Consider the following 25,840-nt stretch of genomic DNA (forward strand, 5'->3'; position numbering starts at 1 on the left):
GATCTGGAGTCATACTCAGTCATTAACTATTTCATGTGAGAGCCAGAAACCGAAGGAGCAGTGTGCACTCTTACCTGCTGAGCCCTCTCTCCAGCCCCATGAATACCTTATGGTGGAGAATGGTTCTCTCCTTGAACCTGGAGCTTGCCTATTTGGTTAGCTTTCCTAGCCAGTGAGCTCCAGGGATCTGCCTGTCTCTGTAGCTCTGGGATTAGAGGTGTTCCCGGCCATTTTAAAGGGATGCTGGGGATCTGAACTCAGTTTGGTCCTCATTCATGCATAGCAAACATTTTACTCATTGAGCCCTCTTCCCAGCCCGGCAGGTCTTTTTCTTAAGGGAATGTTTTATGTGTTTCTAATATATATGTCTTATTATGAAGCTAGGTCTTGAGGAGATAAAGCTGCAAAGGTGATCTAGCGGTGAGCTATAGCTCTCATGCTCTGTCTGGCCATGATGTTCATTGTACAAGTCAGGGCAACAGTGCCCAGAGCTCCGCTGGTTCAGCTAGATGTCCAGGGAGCACAGTGTGCATAGATGTAGTGCCAGCATTTAACGCGAAGGTGCTGAAGCACACAGGAGATTAAAAATCCTCCCCAAATCTTGACCGTTTCTTTTTACAGCATGGAGTCACTGGGGACCTTTTTCTTAACTGTATATGCAAAGAATAAGTTATGGAATTTTACTTTCAAGGTAATTACAGAAAATCATGATTTCTTTTTGTATTTCAAAATTTTATTTATTAAGGATAATTCTATATCCTTGAACAGGAGAGATAATTGCTGTCATTATGAATACTCCATCTGAGAATTTAATTGCTTAGTAAATCCTGAAAAATTGAGTTTTATGGCTTCTGGATTTCAAATAAGAATAATTCTATCCTGTCCATATAGCCCTTCACCTCTTGTTCACTCTGCTAAGATGGTGTATGATGACTCTCTTACAAGCTACAATTAAGTAGTCTTACATTTTTTTGTATTATAGAAGTAATAACATTTTACAGTACTTTTTTTTGTAATAAAAATAGTGAAAGGCTGTGAAGGTAACCTACAATAAGTCTTCCAAGGGGTGGTGGAGATTGCCCAGTGGTAAAGTAATTGCCACACAAACATAGCAACATGTATTAAGCACACATGTAAAAAGCTTGGCTCAGCGGCACACTTCAGTAATCTCAGTCTTGAGATGGAGACAAGAGGGTCCCTGGTGTTCACTGGCCATCTGGTCTGCTTCATTGCCAAGAACCGGGCTCCTTACCTGTGAAAGATAAGAGTTAGGGAGGCAGTTCATTTTGTATAGAGTGCTTACCATGCACAAGGTCTGGAGTTGATTCTGGAACTGTATAAAACCAAGCGCATGGTTCACTCTTACAGAGACATGAGGATGAACAGTTAAATGTCTTTCTTAACAGTGTTGGAAATTCAAAAATAGCCTGGGCTCTATGAGCCTCTTTCTCAACTATAGCGACAACAAAAACAACAAAAATGAGGTAGAATGTGATTAAGGAAGACATACAGTATCAAACCAAGACATTTACATGCATATACAAGTGCATGTGCATACCTACACATGTATATGAATGTGCGTGCGCACACACACACACACACACACACATATACACACACACAGCCAAATCATTTTTTCACTGGATATTTTGACAGACACTTGTCAGTTTGTGCATACATATCTGCTGGATAAAACTGATTCAATTATAACTTTCTGACTTTCACTCTCTGGCTCTCATACTAACAGAATTGAGGGATAATGAGCTAAATGGAATGATGCTGGTATATAGTGTCAATTACTACATGATATTATGCATGGAACTTGATTAAGCTGATCTTGAGAAAGTTGAGAGAAAAGAACTGAGATTTAAAGTGTGAGAAGACCCAAAGGGGCGGGGATAAATGGATGCTAAATTTAAGTTGGATTAAATAAAATTCTTGTATTCTGAATATGATGAGAATGTGAAGGAAAGAGTCACAATATAATATATAATTTAAGTTTGCCTGGGAAGATGTGAAGAAATGCCTACTTTCTAAATAGTGCATAGAAGACAGACCAAAGTGAGGATGCCACCAAAGCCCAATTTGACCAAAAAATAAATTGATTATACTTACTTCCAGAGCATAATCTGTCATTGGTGAGGGATTAATTAAAGTAGCTTTAGGGAAAGGACAAGACTTGCTTCACTGCAGAGTTTCACTCTCTTGTGAATGACTGCCTGATGGAAGCTGCAGAGTCCCCTTCCCTAACCGTCTGCTCCCTATATTTGCAAATCTCACAAGTTCACAGCTGGGAAAGGAAGAAAAGGATAATGGTTAGACTTCCAGGAGAGAGTCCTATGATCCTTCCCTCCCTCGTGCCTTTAGGTGGCGTCAGTAGCTCCGTTCACATTACCATAGACCTAGCTACTTCTACATTGCGTCAGTCAGTTATTTGCCATGGTTATGAGGCTAAACTAATCTCTACTCTGAAATCATAATGCGGGGAATATGTTGTTGATGGAGGAAACAGGTCTTACTGATCAACAAAGTAGCCTATGTTTCAAAAATTAGATAGACTTATTCTGAGTTGACATTAGACAATGTATGTACATACAGAGAGATTTTATGGTATCACACACATTTCCTTAAGTTTATGTCTCAACTAAAGGACTATTTCAGATAAGAATAAATGCCACAACATAATAATAGTGACTGAATGTTTTTGCATAAACCCTAAAACTACATTACCAGCCCATAACAAAATATCTATATCACAATACCCCTATGTTCAAAATTATGAGTCTCCTTACACTGGCCATTCTTTTTCACTAATCCCCAAAGAATCTTCAGAATTCTCAATACAGAGTTCTGGAAAATACTGAATTGCCCAGCCAGAGTTGCCAGAAGAAAGGATGTCTCTTTTTCAACTCCAGCTTTGAACTTAGAATGAAGAGAAAAAAAAATGGCTCTAAATATCAGAATCAAATTAGCAAGAAGGTAAATCATGAGTGGTTGTTACAAACCAGGCACTGGTCCAAAAGCCTGATGTCGGTGTCTGTGGCTCTGTCATCCTGCCTCCTTAAACACAGCCTGGAACATGGGCCTGCAACTTTATCCTACATCACATGACCTAACTCAGCCACAGTTCCCTGCAACTCTTGCTGGGGCAGAGAATTTAAGGGTAGTCTGTCTTCTACCCTTAAGGGCTATAAAATATTGGATGTTGCATTTCTTCCAAGGATGGGTTCAAGACTCCCCAGAGAGATTTCTTCGTGTGAGCTCTAAATATCGCTCTCTAAGGAGGCTCCTCTGGCCTTTCTCAGCGTCCCTTGCAAAGCAGATATGTATTTCTCTCACTCACCCTATCTCCTTTTATTCTTCACGTCAAAGAAGCACCTCTCAAGGCTTCAAAGCAAGCCACTCCTTCCCTGTAAGGCCCCATCTTATCTGGATCTCCGTGTATTGTATTATTTCTGTCTGTTGCTTAGACCTCCTGACCTGTGGTCCAATCTCAATACACCTTATTGAAGAGGGTTATGTGTCAGCTCCCTTCCAGGACCAGGTGCTGTTCATCTCTTGTTTTGTTAAATAACTTCTAATGGGATTTCTACTTCAGTCTGGTGTGTATTCAGTGCCTAGAAATGAATGGTTCCTTATAGTCTACTTAGGTTGGTTCTACCACATGTGCCTCCTTGTAAAATAGATCTTCAAGATTTTAGGAACATTCCTGTGAACTGAACAGGACCAAAGGTGGGGAGCAAGATTAATGTGAGGAAACACACTAATACTCTTTCTCTTCTCTCTGTTTCCAGAATCAGATGTTGCTGACTTTGATGGCAGGAGCTCGCTTTTGTACAGGTTCAATCAGAAGACGATGAGCACCCTCAAAGATGTGATCTCCCTGAAGTTCAAGAGCATGCAAGGAGATGGGGTTCTGTTCCATGGAGAAGGACAGCGTGGAGACCATATCACCCTGGAGCTCCAGAAGGGCAGGTTAGCCCTGTACCTGAACCTAGGTAGGGTCAGACTGAATCATATGTATTCATGACTGGTGAGGCTAGAAGTGATGTTCAGGTGTCTCCCTCTATCACCCCCACCTTGTTTTTCGTGTCATCCTCTCACAGAACTTGGAGCTCGCTGGTTCTGGTGCATGCGTGTGTGTGTGTGTGTGTGTGTGTGTGTGTGTATGTATGTATGTATGTGTGTGTGCTGTATGCACATGAATATCCAGATGTACATATATATGCACACACATGTGGAGGACAGTGCAAGACATTAGATGCCCACCTTTTTCTCTCTGAACTATTGCCTTGAGATAATACCTCTTACTGACGCAGTGGTTTGTGTTTGGGGTTAGGTTAGGTGGCCAGCAAACTCTTAAAATTCACCTACTTCTGTCACTGGGTTAGGCACTCACATCCATATACACATTTTTGTTGTTGTTGTTGTTATTGTTATTATCATTAATATTCCTTTAGATATGGGTGTTAGGGATTCAAATTCAGGTATGCAGGTGTTTATATTCACTGATTTTCCCACAAGGTCACTATAACATGCATGAGAGCATCTTCCAGCACATCAAATGGGGTCACCAGAGCACTGCCTATGTGATCTACTTCTTTTGTCTTTATGCTTAGAAAAGCACTTATTTCCAAATATTTCATATTCATGTGATAGAAAGAACTTCTTTTTCTTTTTGCCAGAGGTATCATTCTGTGGTAAAAGACAATATTTCTATGTAAGGGAAGCTACAATGTAACTTTTAAATTCTTTTAAAGTACATACTTAACCTTATTTTTTTCAGAACTCAAACTCTTAAGTAACTTAAAAATGTTAAACATGTGTTATAATGAGCTTTTCATATTTGAGCTGATTAGGCACATTAAAAAACTGTCAGGAGAAACACATAATCGTTCTTCTTAGTGGGAGGTAAAATGTGTGCATGGAGAAACTAAGTTACTGGGCTTTCCTGTGATAAGTTGACCTTGCCCTGAAGGATGGGTCTGGGACCTAAGATGGCAGGTGGAGTAGTAAAGGACACCTTTCTGCCTCCCTCGGTAGGAAGACACTTCCCTTGATGGGTGAGCTACTCCCCGGGCTTGCCTCATCACCAGTAGATCTATATTCATGGTACCCAACTTCTCACCCCAGGACGAAAGGGAGGGTATCTTTTATGCCTTCTTACAGAAGAAAGGAAGGACAAGGCAGGTCACAAGAGGTAGGTGCTGAGTTCCTTAGGGCATAGAAGTAAACCAAAGGAGCCCTCCTTTAGAAAACCCAAAAAGAAAAATATGCTGGAGGGAGAAGAAGAAAATGGCTTTTTAAAATCAATGGCGATCAGTCCCAGTCCGACTGGCCCTGGTAAATTCTCATCAGATCCGTTCCCTTGTATCAGTGGGTGATAGCATCCCTCGCAGTACTGATTTCGTCTTTCATGTTCCTCCTCCTTCCGCTCCCCCTCCGGACCTCGGGGGGCTCAATCCGTTGCTCCAATGTGGGCCTCCGACTGCATAGCCTTCCTGGACTTGGAGGGAGGGGGAGGGAGCTGGAGCTTCCCACAGGGCAGGAAACCCTGACTGCCCTGGGGGACGGAGGGGAAGGAGGGGGGGAGTGGGGGGAGTGGGAGGGTGTTGGGAGGGGGGGCGGAAATGGAAACTTTTATAATTTAATAAAATTTACTAAAAAAAAAAAATAAAATCAATGGCGATCATTTATTTGTATGTAGCTGTGGTGTGCCATGACACAGGTGTAAAGGTCAGAAGACAACTAGAAGGAGTTGGGTCTCCGTGCTTCCCATGTGTTCTCTGGTATCTAACTCAAGTCATCCAGCTCAACGCCTTTAACTGTGGAGCCATCTGTCTGGGCCAGAAATGGGCTGCTTTGTTCTGAGATTCCCTTCCTGTTTCCCAGTGAATACTTATTTGTATAAAGGAGAGGAAACACATTGCTATTAATATTTACTATCAAATAGGCCAAAAGGACAAATATAGTTCAATACTGGGAACAAACTCAAAGTACATAGACGACATCAGAGCAAACTGTATTTTAATAATCAGAAAGCAAACATGAGAATCTCCATTGTGCAACCTCACTCCCAACAGCAAACAAAATAGGCCTTTATTCTGGTCCTTGATCAGTGGCAACTGCAAGCATGCTCCTGGCCTACATAATCAATAAAAAAATAGAAGTAGGGGTAAAGAACAGATTTCCAAGAGTATTTCATAAAATTGAGGCCCAACACAGAAGATACAATGTAAACTATGAGCTGAAGAGATGACTCTTGCTAACATTCTTATCATGCAAGCATAAGGACCTGAGTTCAATCCCCAGAACCCACATAAAGAACCAGGCTTAGTAGTGTATGCTTGTAATCCTGGTACTTGGGAGGCAGAAACACATAGGTCCCCTGGGCTCACAAGCTGTCTGTTTATCCTACTTAGTGAGTTCTAAGCCAGTGTGAAACCTTGCTTCAAATGAACAGACAAAACTCCAAAACAATAAGGTAGAGAGTAATAGAAGAACAACCTCTGCCACGTGCGTGCATGAACAGACACACACACACACACACACACACACACACACACACCCCAAGCACACACACACACCGAACACACACACACACGTAAATAAATCCTTAAAAGAGAAAGGGTAAACCGGAGTCATATAGCACACTGTTGTTTAAGTGACAGTTTGTATTATCTAGTCCTTAGCTGTGTCCTTTGCAGGCAGAATTGGTTCTGTGGTGAAATTTCACTTTGTCCTTGTCCTACACTCCAAGGGTAGAGCACAGACTTTTTTTTAGAATTATTAAGTGGGCATGAGATTTCACTCTTCAGTCCGTGGGGGCTGGGGTAGAGTGGCTCTCCTCCCAGCTTTCAAAGACTTCATTTCAATTGCCCCTGGCATTCTGTTCTTTGTAGAAATACAAAGAAAGGAACCACATGGGCAGGTGGAGAATCAAAGGGCAGGAGAACTCTGGGACTGGGAACCTGTTGTTAAGTACTGATCAGGACATCCACAGAGCATGTGAAATGCTCATCCTTACAAAGTTCGATAGTTCTGAGCTGAAGCAGAATGTTGGGTTATCCCAGCACATGCAGATGGAGAACAATAAGAATCTTGTTACAGAACACTAGCAGATTTGGGTGTCTTTTGGGGGCCAGGTGCAGGGTTCAGAGGCTAAAGCCCTGGACTGCATGACAATTTATCAAGACAATGGTGAGTTTATCCAACTCAGTAGTCATTTATTTTATAGCTCCTTTGAATTTCATGTTTTTAACTAAGCCAATGAACATGTATTTATAGATTTCTAGAATAATTGTCAATTTTTCTAAAAAGTATTTCTTTCCAGTTTTCTACATTTTGAGAACCTACATCCAGGCGCGCGCACGTGTGCACACACACACACACACACACTCACACACACACACGCGCACACACACACGCACACACACACTCACACACACACACACACACACACACATGCATATTCTGTTTATGTCACACGACAGTCCTATGCAGTATTTCTCTCTCTCTTTTTGGAAATGCGGTCTCATGCATCCCAGGCTGCTGACTTCATAACTGCTATACCTTACGAAATAAGCATGTGGTGAACTATGTATTTATTTCCTGCTGCTATGCTAAACATCCAACTAAAGCAACTTAAGGAAGGAAGGACTTATTTCATCTCATAACGCAAGGGTACTATTGTCTGTCATGGTGGGCTGGGCATATCCAATGGTATTATGGCCCGTGATCCCGTTGTGTCTGCAGTCAGGAAGGAAAGAGAGACAGGTGTTGTGCTCAGCAAACTTCCTCCTCCGTTTCACTCCTGGTGTCGAGTCTGTGAGAAGTTGCTGCCCACATTTAAGATGGGTCTTCCTATCTTAACACAGACTAGAAACTCACAGACATGCCCAGAGATTTGTCTACTAAGTGATTCTAGGTCCTGCAAAATTGTCAGTAAATATTAATTATCACCCAGCAGCAATTAAGCAATGAACTTAGCACTATTGATCTAAAAGTACTTCTCAGTCCCTGCTTTAACAATGTTTCTACTTAGGGTGGGCGGAGATGGCACACGCCTTTAAGGAGTTTGTTTCCTAAGATCCAACGTCATCAGCTTGGAGCTACCTACAACTCTCGCTCCAGAAGATCCAATGCACTCTTGTGAGGCAGAAGCAGGTGAATCTCTGTAAGTTTGAGGCCAGTTGATCTACAAAGCGAGTTCCAGGACAGGCTCTAAAGCTACACACGGAAACCCTGTCTTGATAAACAAACAAACAAACAAACAAACAAGTTTCTACTTATCGTCAAGCTTTGTAATGTTAACTAAAACATAGCACCCAGGCAGCATCCAAACCATGTCATATAGACTCACTATGAGAACACCTTTATACGGTGGTAAAGTCACAGGAGTTGGACACCAGCAAGCAGCAAGCATGGAGTAACCTACACTGGATTTCCTACGACCAACATTTGTATTTCATTGCTTTATTGATACCCAGAGCTTTGGCCTGTCTTTTTGAGAAGGCAGCTGGTATGGGGATGGGAACAAACCAGCTGGAATCGCTTCCTTTGTTTTCAGTGCTCTCACTTGCAGCCTTAGGAGAACACTTGTGAATCCTGTCTATAATAAAAGACGGCTCAGAGTCGTGCTCTTCTGATCCTGGCTAACCTATGCAGCTATCATTTGCCTTGGCATTCTATACAATGTCCTCTGCCATTGTGTTTCACTATTTTCCTTCAGCACAGTTCTCTGCTCTCCAATTCTTCCAGTCGTTTTTCGAACCCCTCCACTCCAAGTCTGAAAAACTGCTCACAAACAACAGAGAACTGGGATTGAATGTGGATAGTGAGAACATGGAGACAGGGAAGAATGCAGGCATTGTTCTTTCGCTAGCAGGAAGAATAGAGAAAATGTCAGCTTGTCAGCTTGGGTCAGATAGAACAGCATGGTAACCAGTTCTCTGCGTCCTTGTGGAAGTCACACAGCTTCTTTGTAACCAATTTCTTCTCCTCATCATCCCTTTTCTTCCTCCTCTTCCTCCTCCTTCTTTTCTTTCTTTCTTTCTTTCTTTCTTTCTTTCTTTCTTTCTTTCTTTCTCTCTCTCTCTCTCTCTCTCTCTCTCTCTCTCACTCTCTCTTTCTTTTTAAATAAAACAACACTGAGTGGAGGGATTTGAAGAGATAGTCCAGTGGTTAAGAGCACTTTTTGCTCTTGCAGAGGAAGAGAGTTTGTTTCCTAAGATCCACGTCATCAGCTTGGAGCTACCTACAACTCTCGCTCCAGAAGATCCAATGCACTCTTGGCTTTAATAGGCACGCACAGCCTCTCTCTCTCTCTCTCTCTCTCTCTCTCTCTCTCTCTCTCTCTCTCACACACACACACACACACACACACACACACACACACACACTCTGGCTCCAGAAGATTGGGGGTGCTCTTGTGGCCTCCATGGACACTTGCATTCAACTGCACATATACACTGACAGATATAGGCACGTGCACTCACACAAACGCGAAAAGTAAATCTTTAAGGGGTGCTGGAGAGGTGGCTGGGAAGCTAAGAACACTTTTACTCTTACAGACAACCTGGGTTCAAATTCCAGGACCCGCATGACAACTCACAACCCTTGATTCATAATTTCAGTTCCCAAAAACATAGTGACCTCTTCTAACTTCCTCAGGCACAAACATTGCACACAAACACATATGTGAGGAAAATATTCATGCATATAAAATAAAAATTCCTAAAAGTATAAATCTTTTAAAAGTGCAGGCGCCCCCTTTCCCACATTCATTCCAATAAGGTTTAAGTAAGACTTGCATCGTGTTCAAATTAAATTTAAAAAAAGAGTTTCATTTAATTAGAAATAAATTTCTTTATGTTTCTGTTCCCAAAGGCAGCTTCTTCCTCATTATTTCATTTGTGTTCTCCTCAGGTGTTCATGAGGATTTTTATCTTGTCTTAATAAATTGAAAATCTGTTAAAATGGGATAACTGAACATCAAATGCAACCAAGATAAAACTGGAAACAGGTGTCCCGTGATAAAAACTGTGACAGTGTGCTGAGAATTGTTTTCTATGGTTTCCATAACAACAATCTAGATTTCTAGGGGAGGTGCCATTAGATGATTGTTATTCTCTCTTCATCAATAGAATTCTAAGCTACTAATTCTCAAATAGATTTTTTCCTCATTTTTTTTTATCAAACCAATTTTCACTTGTTTTAATGTAGGATATCTGAGTTCTAGTCAAAAAAATAACTAAAGAAGGAGCAGATGGAGTTCATTCATATCTTCATTTTTGGAGTTAATTAATAAACAGCCTTGGGCACTGGCACGATGGCTCCATGGGTAAAGGTGCTTGTTGCCCAAGGCTGCCAACCTGATTTCAAACCTTGGGACCCAGGAGGCAGAAGAAGAAAACCAACTCCTACAACTTTTTCTCTGGTCTACACATGTACACCACTGCATGCTCACACTCACACCAACCCCATAAATCAGTAAATACACGTATTAAAAACTGAACCTATGAGTGTGGACATAACTCACTGGTAGAATACATTAAGAACCTGGCCAACATGTTCAAGACAATGAACTCACCCTGCAGTCACCAAAGACACACACACACACACACACACACGAAACTCTTTGTAATCAGGTGGCGTTTAATAACTCACATAGAATTAACATTGTAATTTAATAGTGTTCTTTCTAGATATTAGAATAGCTATTCTAACTGTAAAATATAAAAAAAACTTTTTATGTGGCAAATTTAAGCATTTTATGAGTTTATAGTATTTATTGACGTTTTTGCATAGTTGTGTTTACTGTGCATGTAGATACATACACATTTTTATTCTACTTGGATGTATCTTAAATTAAGAGTTTTAAGTTGTTAGATATTTTATTTATTAGCTGTCACTTTTGATTTCATCTATACATGTAGTTTTGTGCCTAGATATTTAAAATATTTAAAAATATTATGAGAACTTTAAAAATATTGCTTGAACAGTTATCTAATACCCTTCTGTTGATTTTATATGTATGTTTAATCTCTTTGCAAACTGCTGAGCATTATCTCTAACTTTTAAATCATTAATCACTATTAATTTATTGCCTTAGAATACATTTTGAGAATGCAGATGACTAGGTTAAAGGGCCAGGACTTAAAGATCCCCTTCCAATATCCCAGCTTCAGCTTAGCAGCACAGCTTGCTGAGTCCGAACCTCAGTGAGCATGTTTTCTTAAGATCTTCATTCAAGACAGGGCACTAGTGGGGTTCAGATAGGACCAACTGCCTGACTTCCAACATAAAGCAAGAACTAGGTTTCTAAATTCAACATGAATTAATGATGAAACATGCTTGGATATTTCATCCGTGATCTCAAAGCAGGGGTGCCCTGTAAAAGAGAAGAGCTGGGTAGCCACCACCTCTTCCTGTGTTTATGTAGCCACCTCTCCTACTACTACTGGATTACACCAACCCTGGAACTTCCGGAAGAGAGAGCTCCACCTGCCTCCATATCGTCTCTCTGTATGATCAGTTCTGGTAGATCACAATGTTCTTTGGAGGAAGGTCAAAAAGAAGAGACAGGGGTGTTTATTAAGGCATTAGCATAATCTGACAATGGTGAGAATTCAAGGCTCATGGAATAAATAAATAATAAATCAAGAAAACAGAATCAGATATTAATTCACCAGCCTTGCTTTTCAAGTATGCTAAGTGGGGCATTCTCATTCCAACTTTGGCAGGAAACCAGACTCAGTGAGACAAACAACACCATTAATGCATAGTAGAGGTAGGAGTGAGCATCCCACAAGGATATTAGCTTCTCCTGACTCCTGAATGTCACATAATGCCACCTGTGCACAGGTGACTACAGTTAGGGTCAAGAATGACACAATGCAAGAAAGAAAAGACACCCTTAGCTATCGTATTATGAGGAGGTGGAAATGCAAACTATTATCTTAAATGGAAATTAATATATCAGGAGCCTAAATGATATTTTTGGGTGTAAAGGTGTTTGCTGTAAAAGCCCAGTGGTTAGAGTATACAGCAGCACACACATGAGAGAAGAGGAGCTACTCTACACATGAACTCGTGCACTTGCACTCTTATGTGTATTTCCATACACATGATATTTATAGATTTAAAAAATTAGGTATCAGTAATGATAACTGTCCCTTAAATTTGAGACAAAATTCTGTGTGGTGGCAGTCATAACTTTTTTGATAGACAGGCTCAGCTTATGCAGTAAGCACTCGACAGCTGCAGCTGGACTGTTTGTCTCTCTCTGCTCCTGTGAGCACAGATACTCGGTGTGACTATTGGCATCCTCCCAAGCCAGTTCAAGATCTGCTTTCCTTATTTATAATATTAGAAAACCTGTAGGTAGAAATCTAGTAATGTTTTTTTTCTGAATATGGAAACTTCTCTTTTAAATTTTATTCCTGTGGCCAATACTATAAGCATTCCTGTCACCGTGCAATCACTGGTGTCCCAGAACCATTATGTTTCCTTTTGCGAAGTGGGGTGTGTATTTTTTGAGCTAAAATCAGGTTCTGAAATCTGTGGGGAGCCTGTAGATGACTCCTGCAGAGGGTTTTGTGCTGTGCAGGTGTGCGCTGTGGGGTTTATGTGAGGAAACCTCAGGAACTCGGTACTCAATGCTGTTGACGGGCAGGATTCAAAGCTACCTGGGCTAAGACTCCACCCTGTTTCCCCTCTGCAGATGACAGCAAAGCTAGACTCAGCCGCATCGCGCCCTCGGCTGTGCTGGGTAGCCTTCTGGATGACCAGCACTGGCACTCGGTTCTCCTGGAGCGTGTGGGCAAACAGGCAAACTTCACCGTGGACACAAACACGCAGCACTTCCGGACCAAGGGTGAGACTGATGTCCTGGACATTGACTATGAGGTAAGGCATCCTCCCTGCTAGTTCCCAGGAGCAGGTTGTCTGTAAAGAGAACCTTTAAGTCCCTCCATCTGGGCTAGGTCTGGAAATGCCTTTGCCAAGCTGTGTGCAGCTGATGAGGTATCAAGAGTCCCAGCTAAAATCAATACTTCTTTTTTACTTTCTGTATGCACATATGTATGCATGTGGGTAGTCATGTATGCCTTTGTGTATGTATGTGCATGTGTGTAACTTAGTTTCATTTCTGTTGCTGTGTAAACAAACAAACAAAAACAAACAACAACAAAACAATCTGCTAACAAGGGGTTTATTGGGTTATGATTCTTGATTGTTACCCATCATTTCACAGAAGTCAAGGCAAGAGCTCAAATAGTCATTCATATTACATCTACAGTCAAGAGCAAAGAGAATAAATGCAGTTTTATTATTTGTTTCTTGTCACGGAGCTTTCTTCTCACTTATACAGTGCAGAACCTGCCAAATGAGATTGTGTAGATTCAGACCAGTCTAATAAAGACTCAGTTGACTCTTACTAGGTAATGCTAAGCCATAACAAGTGGGCCTTTGAAGCTAACCATGTGTATGTGTCTTTAAGTGTGTGTGTGTGTGTGTGTTTGTGTGTGTGTGCGTGCACGTGCACATGCACGCGCTTATGGGTATATATGTACTTGCAGCTTCCGTAAGTTATTATCTATTAGTTACATATAATCATTCATTCTTTAACAAAAGTTTTAATTAGCTGGAGTATTAAAAGGTACAGAAAATATTAACAAAATCTCGTGTGAACTAGAAAAATGGCTCAGCTAGTAAAAAAATTTTCTACCAAGCTTGATGACTTGAGTTCAGTTCCCCAGAACCACATGGTGGAATTCTTATTTCTAAAGATTGCCAGTGCTCTTAAAACCCATGCTCTCATGCTCTCAGAGGGTCCCTGGTCTTTTACATTCATGCCCATTTGCACTTCTAGCTAGTAAGCTAGAACTGCTTTTCCCTTTTCTGTGGTACTAGGGACTGAACCTAGAGCCATGATGGAAGAGATCAGTGAACTGCATCAAACTAAAGGAGTCTGCAGTTCTTCTATTCTCATAGTCAAAGTATGACAAGGGCCAGTGACCAGGGGACAGAGGAGAGAAGAACAGAACCCTCCTGGTGGGGCTGGGAGAAAAGGGGGCTTTCTGCTCACGCAGTGAAGCACATGCCTTCCATCAGGAAACCTCACTGGGTCTTTACCGTAGGATACAGTTCGCCTGATCGGAAGGTACAACCTAAGACGTGTACAGCAGGTTACAAGGTCGGAAACTTCAACAACGCAATGGGCAGCGTTTAAACAATAGCGGTGTTGTGCATACGTCAGCTAAGTACAAGAGGGCCGAAGACCAGATTTCTCAGGAATTTTGAAAGCTGCCTGGTAGACATTTTCTGTAATTAAATCATAAACTGCATAAACTTAATTAAATAGGTTGGGAATTATATTAAATGAAATATTTTTGAGAAAATAATTTGGTAATTTCTAATTACTTTTCTTTGTAATTATCCTTCATTTATAAGATCGTAGGTATCTTATACCTACGATGTAGACAAATGCTCCAATTTGAAGTTTGACTCAGTGTTTTATAGATGGCCTGGGCTGGGAGTCTGCTAACCTGATACCTGATTGAAAGCTCATTTTTCTATGGCTTAATTGTGGAAGGTTAATATTTGTGTGTGTATGTTATTTGGGATTGATACTAGAGGTATTCACATGTTAGGAAGCCACATTACCAGTAAGCTATAGACACAACCCTTTCATTAGCTTTTCAATTAAATTAAAAGCCATTATGTTATTTTAAGAGAGGATCTCATATAGCCCAGGATATCATTGAACTCTCAAAGGACTAATCCCTCTGCTTTTATTTCCTGGGTACTAGGATTACAGGTGTATACCCCACATTCTCCTCCATTTGGTGCTAAAGTTAATTTACCAACAAAGCTGCATCTCCAGCCACTGCCTCCCCCCCCCCCCCGTTTTATTCGTTTTTCGAGACAGGGTTTCTCTGTAGTTTTGTAGCTTGCCCTGGAAGTAGCTCTTGAAGACCAGGCTGGCCTAGAACTCACAGAGATCCGCCTGATTCTGCTTCTCAAGTGCTGGGATTAAAGCATTCACTATCACCAATGACCCTTTTAAAAAAAAATTCAAGAAAACATTTTATTAAATTATTTGCCTTATTCTACTGAGTATGGATATAGAGGCCTATTCCACCAGACAGATAAGACTGATTTTTTCCCATTCTTAAAGGTTCATAAAAGAAAAAAAGGTGGGAGGAAAGCAAAGAAGGAAGAAAGGAAGGAAGGAAGGAAGGAAGGAAGGAAGGAAGGAAGGAAGGATAGAAGTATAACAGAGATTTTGATTACCGATAAAGATTTAGAAAAATATATCATAAAGGATCCAAAGCGTCTAAGAATCAGCTCATTACTGTAGAATATAACAGAGATAAACACATTGCTCATCTTTATTGAATTCTATGCAATGTATTCCTTAGCCAGAATAAGATTATGAATTTTATGCACACATAAAATTGCACTTGTAAATTCTTGGTGTGTTTGTGTGTGTGTGTGTGTGTGTGTGTGTGTGTGTGTGTGTGTTTGTATGTGTCTTTCACTAAAGACAATAAGAACATATAATACTTTTGCAGAGGACTTGAGTTTAGTTCCCATACACATAGAGGTAAAACATAATTCCCTCTGTCTTCTGTGCCATGGATCTGATATCTTCCTCTAGTCTCTTGGGACATTTGTACTCATAGGAATAAATATCATTCCTATGAATACATATAACGTTTTTGAAATAAAAATTTAGCCAAAGATTAACTGATAGAGCATATGTAGGCCTTTATAAATAAATAATTTAAATTATGGTGAATAAAGAACATTGAACAACTATTTGAAGGGTAGTTAGCAATTCTAATTATTTATTTCAGAGCTCAGATCACTCGGCAACTCCCTAAAATTATATTGAATAAAACCCATTTAGGTTTTATCCAGACCTACTGAGTCAGAAATTCTATGAGAGGGATCAGCTGTCTTTACTCAGAAATCCTGCAGGCAATTCTTACACTTCCAAGTATCTCTCCACCATCCAGGACATCAGGGCAGTTGTCCTGATCAGTAATTCAAGATAGAATCCTTGTGGCAGGGACTGATGCAGAAACCATGGAGGAATTCTTATTGGCTTGCTCCTAATGGCTTCTCATTAGGATAAGCTCAGAATGCTTCTTATATATCACAGGGCCAGGACCAAAACCCCATGAAAGGCACCACTTATTATGAATAGGGATTTTCTACATCAATTATCAATCATGAACATGCCACACAGATTTCTCCAGAAGCCAATCTAGTAGGGAAATGTTCTTAATAAGGCTCCCCTTTCCCAAATGACTCTAACTTAGGTCAAGTTGATATAAAACCAGTCAGAATAGAGGATTGTTTTGATTAGGTTAATTGAATTGGAGGGGAACCCCCCCCACACACACCTATTGTGTCACCATTCTTTGGGAAGAGCTGGGTGATATTAAGAGAAGAACATGTGCTGAGCACAAGCATTAATTGCTTTCTTTTTTGACAGTGGGTAGCATGTGACCAGCTCCTTCAAACTTTATTACTGCCAAGATGGATTGTAACCTTAAACACTGAGTAAACATAAGCCCTTCCTTTCTTAAGTTGATTGATCAGGGTATTTTTATCAGGAAAAGAAACTAGACTAGAATGGGTTGTTGAACAACGACTAGGAAGCCTCAGAACACAATTTAAGACCCTGGAAGGATAGGGAACTAAAGGGTGACATATGAAGATAAAAAGGAAAGATTAGGAGCAGACTTTCTCTTTCGTCAATCATTATCATGAAACTTAAGATAGGTCTTTTCTTTAATCCGAACTTCTGCTCAGTAGTATAGCTAATGTATGTCATTCAGTGACTTCAAAAGATGCATTGACAGTCTGTGACTCAAAAGACAGGATATCAGGTAGGTATTTTTGAATTGTTGAAAATTGAACATCCTTGAGTACCCATCACTTTCTTGTGTCAACTTGTTTAACTGATTGAAAAAACAAAGAGAACACAGCAGCTTAGATTTACATCAAAGCACAGAAGTGTCTTTAATGAACTTGAAAATAACATTGACAAAAAGAATACCATAAAGTCATTGTTCAATCTCACAATTTTTTTCAAATACTTTAATGCCCAAGGTGACTTCTAAAATCAATGCCATTACCTAATTCACCACTGACTTGCAAGCCCGTGTGCCAGTGTATGATCTCACTTGTACAGATATTCTATGAGATCACAGCTGCTTGACATTGAAATGATTGATAGTTTTCAAGTAAACGAAACTCAGTGATATCACTTAGTTTATGAAGTCGGAGACCCTTCCTTCCAGTATCCTTGCCTGTGAGAAACACTTCTTAAGAACAAAACTCCTTGAAATATTTCTCTTAAGCAGTTGCTGCTTCAGGAACCTCAAACTTTTGCCAGAATGTGCAGACAGGTTGCTCTAGACATCATAAAAAGAAGACAAATTGAGGGTGATGGCAGACACCAGCTGTACAGGAAGACAAGAATTATTTTTCAGAAGCCTTTAGCCTTGAAGATTTACCTCAGAGTAGATGAGGAGAAGAAAGAACCTTCTAGGTAGAGGGCAAGTAGTATTCAATTATTTCCCACCCACAAGCTAAAAGATAAGAACTCGAAATATCAGCTACTCAGAAGCAAAACCACTGCAGCTGTTAGTAGGAGCGTCACTGAACATTGCTATCCATGTCGAGGATGGGCTCCATCACAGTGCATTCTGCTAGCAGAAATCACACTCCCTGAACTCTGTGTACACATGAGATACAGACTCCTACAGTTGGAAGGATGCTGATGCCATTTCCCGGGACCCACTGTCAGAGCATGCCAGGATATTTTCCAGATCTCCTTTGTTGTAGTTTGTGTCAGGGCTAATTATATTATGCAAGTCTATCTTCATTTATAAGCTTTACCAAAATGTAGAACTCCTGATCAAAAAAATGTGGTGCCCATGACTCCTTTCACACCATGTGCTTTGAATCAAAAGGGCCATCAAGACTCATTTTTACATACTTGAACCCAGTTAATGGAACTGTTTGGGAGGGCTTAGGAGATGTGTTCTTGTTGGAGAAGGTGTGTCACTTGGGAGCAGCACTTTGAAATTTTAAAAAGGCCAAGCCTTTTCCAATTAGCTCTCTCTGTCTGCCCAGTGTTTATGAACCAAAATATAAGTTCGTAGCTACTGTTCCAGTCTTATCCCTGCCTGCCTGCAGTTATCTATGCTCCACCCCATGTTGGTCATTCAAATCAACCTTCTTAAACTGGAAGCATTAATAAGCTTTTCCTATAATTTTCCTTGCTCAAGCTGTCTTATCACAGCAATAGAATGCATTCCCATCAGTGATTCTGTGATATTTGTGAATCAGTTGGTATAGCATTTACCATCATAAGATGTTTGCAGCTGTCTGCTTTGATTATGTCCTAGATACCGCAGAGATCAGGCCTTACAAAATCCTGACAAGCAGGTAAGAAGTAGGGAGGTGATGGACAGCTCCTGGAATGTTCTGCAAACACACATCACTGAAACCACAAACTGATCTAAATGCTGGAGAAGATGACAGACGGCCTTTCTCCCTCCCTCCATCCTGGAGCCAGAAGCAGTTTAGAAAGATATTTTTAGGATCTTTGTCCTCCGATGTCCCTGTAGTTCAAGAAGTCCTTTGCTTTCAAGAGGTCTCAGTGATCCCATTTCACATCATTCTCCAATAATTACCCTAAATCATATAAACATTTTAAAAGCATATGGTTTACACCCAGACATTCCATACACACTAGGAGAAATTTAAAAAAAAATCTTAAATTAAGATACCAAAAAAAAAAAAAGAACACAAATTTAAAACTAAACAACAACAACGACAACAACCAGGAACCATGCAAAACTCCAAACTAGACTAACTAAAATCTTTGAATACTTTACTTCACATGTGTGGAGGACTTGAAAGAGGTCTCAATCTAGTAAGAGTACATACTGCCCTTCCAGAGAACCCAAGCTGAGTCCCATTCTGCACAAGGGGGGCTCCCAACTGCCCGTAACTCCAGCTCCAGAGGATCTGATGCCATCTTTAGAACAACTGCACTAGTGTATAAGTACACACACACACACACATGCGTGCACCCAAACACATATACACTAATAAATACATTATTTTCTTTAAAAATAGCTAAAAATCCCAGTCCAGCTGGAGTTGGTGGGCTCCGATTAGCTCGGGTAAATTGTTTCAGTGGATGAACTCTTCGTGGTCTTGACCTTTTTGCTCATATTCTTTCCACTCTTCAACTGGACCTTTGAAGCTCAATCCAGTGCTCTGATGTGGGTCTCTGCATCTGTTTCCATCTTTTATTGGACAAAGGTTCTATGGTGATATTTAAGATAATCATCAGTCTGACTACAGGGTAAGTTAAGATTTGGCCCCTCCCCTTTATTGCTTAGGGTCTTAGGTGGGGTCATCCTTTTGGATTTCTGGGAATTTCTCTAGAGCCAGGTTTCTGCTAACCAATAACAGCTCCCTCAATCAAGATATCTCTTTCCTTGCTCTCACCTCTGTCCTTACTCAATCTCGACTATCCCATTCCCTCAAGTTCTCCTCAACCCTCCCCTTCTCCCTTCTTCTTTCCCTTCTCCCCCTCCTTCTCCATCCAGCTCTCATGCTCCCAATTTTGTCAGACGATCTTGTCTGTTTTTATTTTCCAGGTGCCCTCTATATATGCTTTTCTTGGGGTTCACCTTATTATTTAGCTTTTGTGGGATCATGAACTATAGGCTCGATGTCCTTCGTTTATAACTAGGATCCACTTTTGAGTGAGTACATACCATATTCATCTTTTTGGGTCTGGGTTAACTCACTCAGGATAGTGTTTTCTAATTCCATCCATTTGCATGCAAAATTCAAGACCATGAAGGGTTCATTCACTGAAACAGTTTGCCTTAGATAATGGGAACTCACTAACTCCAGCTAGATTTAGAAAGAGCAAGCATAGGACCAAACTAATCCCTCTTAATGTGGTTGACAATTGGATGGGTGGGACAGACTGTGGGGCCACTAGCAGGGGCACTGGGATTTAGCTCTACTGTATGTACTGGCTTTTTGAGAACCTATTCTCTTTGGATGTATACCTTGCTCAGCCTAGATATAGTAGAGAGGGTTTTGGACCTTCTACAAAGCAATGTGCCTTACCCTCTCTTAGGATTAGATGGGGGTGCGGTGAGAGGGTGTGTGGAGGGAATGGGAGGCAGGCTGGGAGTGGGAATTTGGATTGTTTTTAATCTAATAAATTAAATTTAAAAAAATTATCTGAAATTGCATGTGTGAGGTAGAGATGGGGACACTACCTTCAATTCCACCTTGGCTCTTGAGAAATATAGGCAGGTATTGAGAAGTTCAACCTAGGTTATGCAGAGTTTGTAAACAGCCTGAGCTACCTGAGACCCTTTCTAGAAAATGAGCAAATAACTTATGCAGGCAAGCAACAAAGTGTAGTGGCCACAGACAAATAAGCAAAAGTCGTGAAAACAGGAGAAAGACTGGTGAGAAGAAGGATGCCAGAGGGAAGGGAATACTCAACGCCAATGGTAAAGAGTGTGGGTATGATAACTGTGTATATATTGCAAATGTGTAATAAAATTGTAGAGGAATGAATTACTTTTAGGAAATAAATAGTGCATAGTATCAATAGGACTTCCAGATTAACTATATAAGAATATTTTGAAAAAATGAATAATAGTTTTATCATTTGAAAGCATTCAGTTTCTTCTAAGTAGATTCCATATATAGATTCCAGAGGACCAGAAGTAAAACATGTAATTTTTTTATTTCTATAAACATTTTGAAAGTCCTTCCATTAAAAAGTACATGTTTATTAGCATCATATAACAAAAAATAGCTTAAAATACAGTTATAAAAATATATTTTAACAAATTGATACATATAGTTTTGACAAATCAACTCACCTAAAGAAAGACAACAAAAGATTGCAGATAAATTAATAATATAAAGCATTTTCACATTTGTCAAAACATGTTCCTTGTGACTGCCAAGATGAAAACATTGAGGCATGCTATATTAGTATGTAAATAAGAAAGCCAAAACTATGCTGTATTTCACTGTTGGTATTATAATAAATATAATATTTGAGAAATAATAATATCATTCAAAAGAAGACATGTTTTTACATACCTAAACTGAGTTTCTCGAAATTTGTCCATAATTATAAAGGAACATATATAATAGGTTATATGCTAAGAATTTTTTAAGAAGTGCAAAAATAAGGAAAACAGCTTTTTCCTGCTGTATTAGCCAAGCCATGATTTCACTAGATTCACATCCTTCTTGGCAAGACATTATGGCAACTCACAGAATTCGGGGCTGAGTATACCACTGACGCCTTTGTACTGTGATGATGAACTGACTGGGAGAAAACTCCGTCACGTCTAGCTTGATTTTTATTATTCAATGTGCATGTCTTCAGCCGTAAAGTTTTTCCATCAAGTTCTTGCGGACAATCAAAAAGACAACAATAGCCTATATAATTTTGATGAATTCTGATGGAAAAAGTGTCCACAGTCCAAAGGGTTGGTAATTAATAAATTTTGATCAGCCCCACATTAGAGTTAGCTCACCAGAGTGTCACAACGACATTGTCTGCGTCCACACAGACAAAAGCTCGTACTAGGGACCATCTGATGAACTATGGCACGGTCTTCCTGGGTCATCTGGGATATGACATGGTGGAGGCTTGTTAAATGGTTGCCGTCTCCAACTCAGGTGTATAACCTTGAGACCTTCCGGGGACAGTCTCTTATCTTGTTTAGATTATGGTGGGGACTGGATTCTCACAACCCCACTCTGAGAGTTGAGCCACACCTATAAAGTGTAAGTGCGGCGTGCTTGAGTTCCCCAGAAAAGGTAATTTCTCAATTCCCATAATGGTCATCTAACACTCTCTGCTAAGCATCATCTAAACATACAGAAAGGTGCATGGGGAGCCACAGAGTTTGGACTTTTGTTTTCTTAGTGCAAATCAAAAATGGTGCAACTTAAAACTGATTCTTATCTTCGCCACTTGACAGATTCTGTCCTATTGGATCTCACCTAGGGTAGGAGTGCTATACAGAAACACGAAAAAATATAGTACACTTGTTGGAAGAAGCAGTCTTGTGTGTTCTGGTATGGTACCACTGCGCCTCTCTCTCTCTCTCTCTCTCTCTCTCTCTCTCTCTCTCTCTCTCTCTCTCTCTCCATCTCTTTTTATATATGCATGTGTGTATGTGCATGTGTGTGTGCATTTAAGAAAGGGTTTCTCTGTGTAACAGCCCTGGCTGATACGGAAACCTCTCTGTGAACCAGGCTGGTTTCAAACTCACAGCTATGCCCCTGCCTGTGCCTCCTGAGTGCTGAGATAAAAGGTATACTCTCCCACTCCTGCCTTTTTTTTTTTGCTTTTGAATTACAATTTTTTAAAAGTTTTGTTTATTTATGTATATGAGCGCTGTCTTTGCATCTATTCATGAATGATAGAAGGGGACATCAGGCAGAAGAGGGCATCAGATCCCATTGTGATGGGATCTCAGAAGCAGTCAGTGCTTTTAGCCACTGAGACACTAAGTCATCTCTCAAGCCCCAAATGTTTCTTATAAGAAAAGAAATAAGTATGTAATACAGCTTGACTAATATATACTATAAAATAAGAGATTATATAAACTTGAAAATGTGGAAGACTTGGTTTCAGCCCAGTTGATATAGTTAGTACCCACCAGACATCCAAAAAGCCTTAAGTTCCATTACCCACATCTCATAAACTAGGTGGGATGGTTTGATTCTGTGTTCCCAGCACTTGGAAGGACGATGAGAAGTTAAAAGTCATCCTTGGCTATAAAGCAAGTTTGAGGTCATTTTGGAATACATGAGAATCTGTTTAAACACAAGCAAAGAAGCTAGAAAGAAAACCGGACATAGAGACAACTGGAAGGATATTGAAGTTATTGTTAAGGTAGAATTTGAGAGTGGGATTAAAGAGACCTGACATTTTAATTTTAATATTTATCATTAAATATTTTTTTAAATTTTAGGTCATGTTTCAAAAAGAAATAGAGATGATACAAAATATGAATTCTTCATGACATAGTCCTAACATGTGGTTCTAAAATTACTTGTCCTCAAATTTTTTTTACTCACAGATTTTCTTTAAAAATTCCAGTTTTGCTGGACTTGGTGGCTCACACCTTTAATACCAGCTCTAATAGGTAGAGACATGTGAATTTCTGTGAGTTTCAGGCCAGCCTGATCTACATAGTGATTTTCAGAACAGCCACAGCTGTATAGAGAGACCCTGTGTCAATATATATATAGCATATTATATATAATAATATATTATATGTTATATAATAATATATATTATGTTATATATATTTATACCGGTATACACACATATACATATATGTACATACCAGACTTTTTCTTTTAGGCCAAGAATCATCCCAAAATCATGACACAGAGACTTATTATTAGTTTTCAATGCTTGGACTAATTTAGACACATTTCTGGTCAGCTCTTTAGCTTAAATTAGCTTGTTTCTCTTTATCTACTTTTGCCTTGAGACTCATTACCTTTCTTATTCCAGTATATCTTACACTGCTTCTCTATGTCTGACTGACTGGAGTCTGCCTGGCTTCTTACCCAGGACATGACCCTTGTTCTCTCCCCCTCCTCCTTCTCTTGTTTTTCTTTTTCTACTGTGCCTAATTTTCTTCTCTCTCTCTCTCTCTCTCTCTCTCGCTCTCGCTCTCGCTCTCGCTCTCGCTCTCTGTCTGTCTGTCTCTCTCTCTGCCCCAGCTCTCCTTTCTCTGTCCAGCTGTTGGCCATTCAGCTCTTTATTAGAACAACCAGGTGCCTTGGGCATGCAAGATGAAGCATAATTTAATAAACTCAGTATACAAGTAGCTCACCTTTACACAGTTAAAGAAATATTCTGCAGCATAAACAAATGTAAGACATCTTTGCTTAATTAAAATAATGATATATATATATACTTTCTGTAATGATCTGTTTACTTTTAATTCATATTAAGATGGTTCTTGTGTATGTACATATTCCTGTGTACATATGAGTCCCTATTCATGGTTGTGCACATGCATGGCAGCCAGCTATGTTAATTTGTGTCAATTAACATAGTATCAACCTAACCCTCATCCTCCTCCTTTACTGGTGCAATTTTCTTCCTTTGCATTTTTTGTGAGAGGGTATCAAGTAGCCCAAGCTTCTGGCCTTGAACTTACTATGTGATTGAAGATGACCTTGATTTTCTAATCCTCCTGCATTTACACTCCAAATGTTGGGATTATAAGTGTGCTCTGCCTTACCCCATTTTCTCAGTTCTCAAAAGGGAATCCAAGCTCTCCTGTGGGCTAGGTAAACAGTCTACCAGCTGAGCTACCTCTCAGTCCCCCACAAGAGGGTGGTGATAAGTGCCACATGCTCAGAGGCTGCCCTTGCTGCAGTCCTTGCTAGTGCTTGGCTCTACCTACTGAGCGCTTCTCCTTTCACACTTAGAAGATTAAATGAACCAGCTGGACACAGCAGGGCTGTTTATCTATGGTTAAAATAACCAAAGATCTCCAGGGAATTAGTTTCCAAGATCATGGGAGCTATAGCTGCTATTGGTGTTTTCCTTCTTTGCAAACTAAGTTGCTAGATTAGTCTAAAAGGACTACAGAGAGAATACAGGGAATCTCATGAAAATAAAACAAGAAAATGGAAAATGATAAGATGCAGAAGAAATGTAAAGAAAGAAAGAAGAACAACCCTGAAGATAAATAGCATTTGCACTCTAGTATTGGTTTCTCTGCTGTGGCTGTGCTGAAATACTCTGACTGAAGTAACTGAGGAAGGAAAGGTTTATTTTGGCTGATAGTTACAGAGGTTTATCTTCCATCACTGGGGGCAAGCCAGAGGGCAAGGCAGAGAGGCAGGAGCGTGAGGCTAGCTGTCACACTGTAACAGTGCAGAATCTTGAGCAAATAAAGTAGGTTCAGCCTATGAAACCTCAAAGCCAACTTTAAGTGAAGCTCTTCACTAGCAAGGCTCTATCTCTTAATGCTCCAGCGCCTTTGTGAACAGCAGAATTCCCTTGAAAGGTGTGCATCCGAGGTGCTTCACGTTCAAGTCACAACACTGATTGAACCTTTCAACCAGCACTGCAGCGGGCATAGTCCATGATGTATCTCATAGGCAGCTCCAAGACATCAGGAGAAGAAAACATCTTCAGTCCTCTTTCCTACAGCCACAGAGTCACAGACACATGATGTCCAGAGATTTAGCAGGGTAAATGGTTCCTGTCTTCAAGACAGAGAAATAGCCTTGGATCTAAGAGCATGGATAGTAGAACTGTGTCTGAACACTTTCTGGGAAAGACTTTAGATCCTCTTGGGTCATTCCCTTTCCTTTTAATGTTCAATTTAAAAGTGTGATCTAACATCTCCTCAAATTTTATAACTGTGAGTTGTCATAAAAGTTACTTTTTAAGGTTTGTATATATGCATATAATTCCAGCATGGGAATTAGGAGATGGGATTTGCTGGAAAGGTATTCTAGTTTAATAGGTGAGCTCCAGCTTCACTGACTCTATCACCATTTAATTCTTTTTAATGTGTTAGATAGTTGGTGTCTTAGGTTAAGTAGGTAAAGGCACTGGCTGCCAAGCCTGATGACCTGCATTCAGTCCCATGGGTAAGGCAAGAACACAATTTCTCAGTTGTTTTTGACTTCCACATGTTTTCCTTGGCAGGTGTATATCTCCTATATGCTAACTATTTAAATAATAAATAAATTAAATAATCCA

General features: G+C 40.1%; 1 protein-coding gene across 1 annotated transcript in view; it reads left to right on the plus strand.

Moving 5' to 3' along the window:
- The window catches only part of LOC148118756 (contactin-associated protein like 5-1-like), a 918,003-nt gene that overhangs the window by 413,877 nt on the left and 478,286 nt on the right, over positions 1-25,840 (plus strand). Inside the window, exons 5-6 of the mRNA XM_087899418.1 lie at positions 3,795-3,998; positions 12,725-12,909. Of these exons, the coding sequence (XP_087755544.1) occupies positions 3,795-3,998; positions 12,725-12,909 (389 nt within the window). The remainder of the gene's footprint in view (positions 1-3,794; positions 3,999-12,724; positions 12,910-25,840) is intronic.

This window comes from Myodes glareolus, chromosome 20 (genome assembly GCF_982192425.1).
Source record: "Myodes glareolus chromosome 20, mMyoGla1.1, whole genome shotgun sequence".
In the NCBI taxonomy this organism is placed as follows: Eukaryota; Metazoa; Chordata; class Mammalia; order Rodentia; family Cricetidae; genus Myodes; species Myodes glareolus.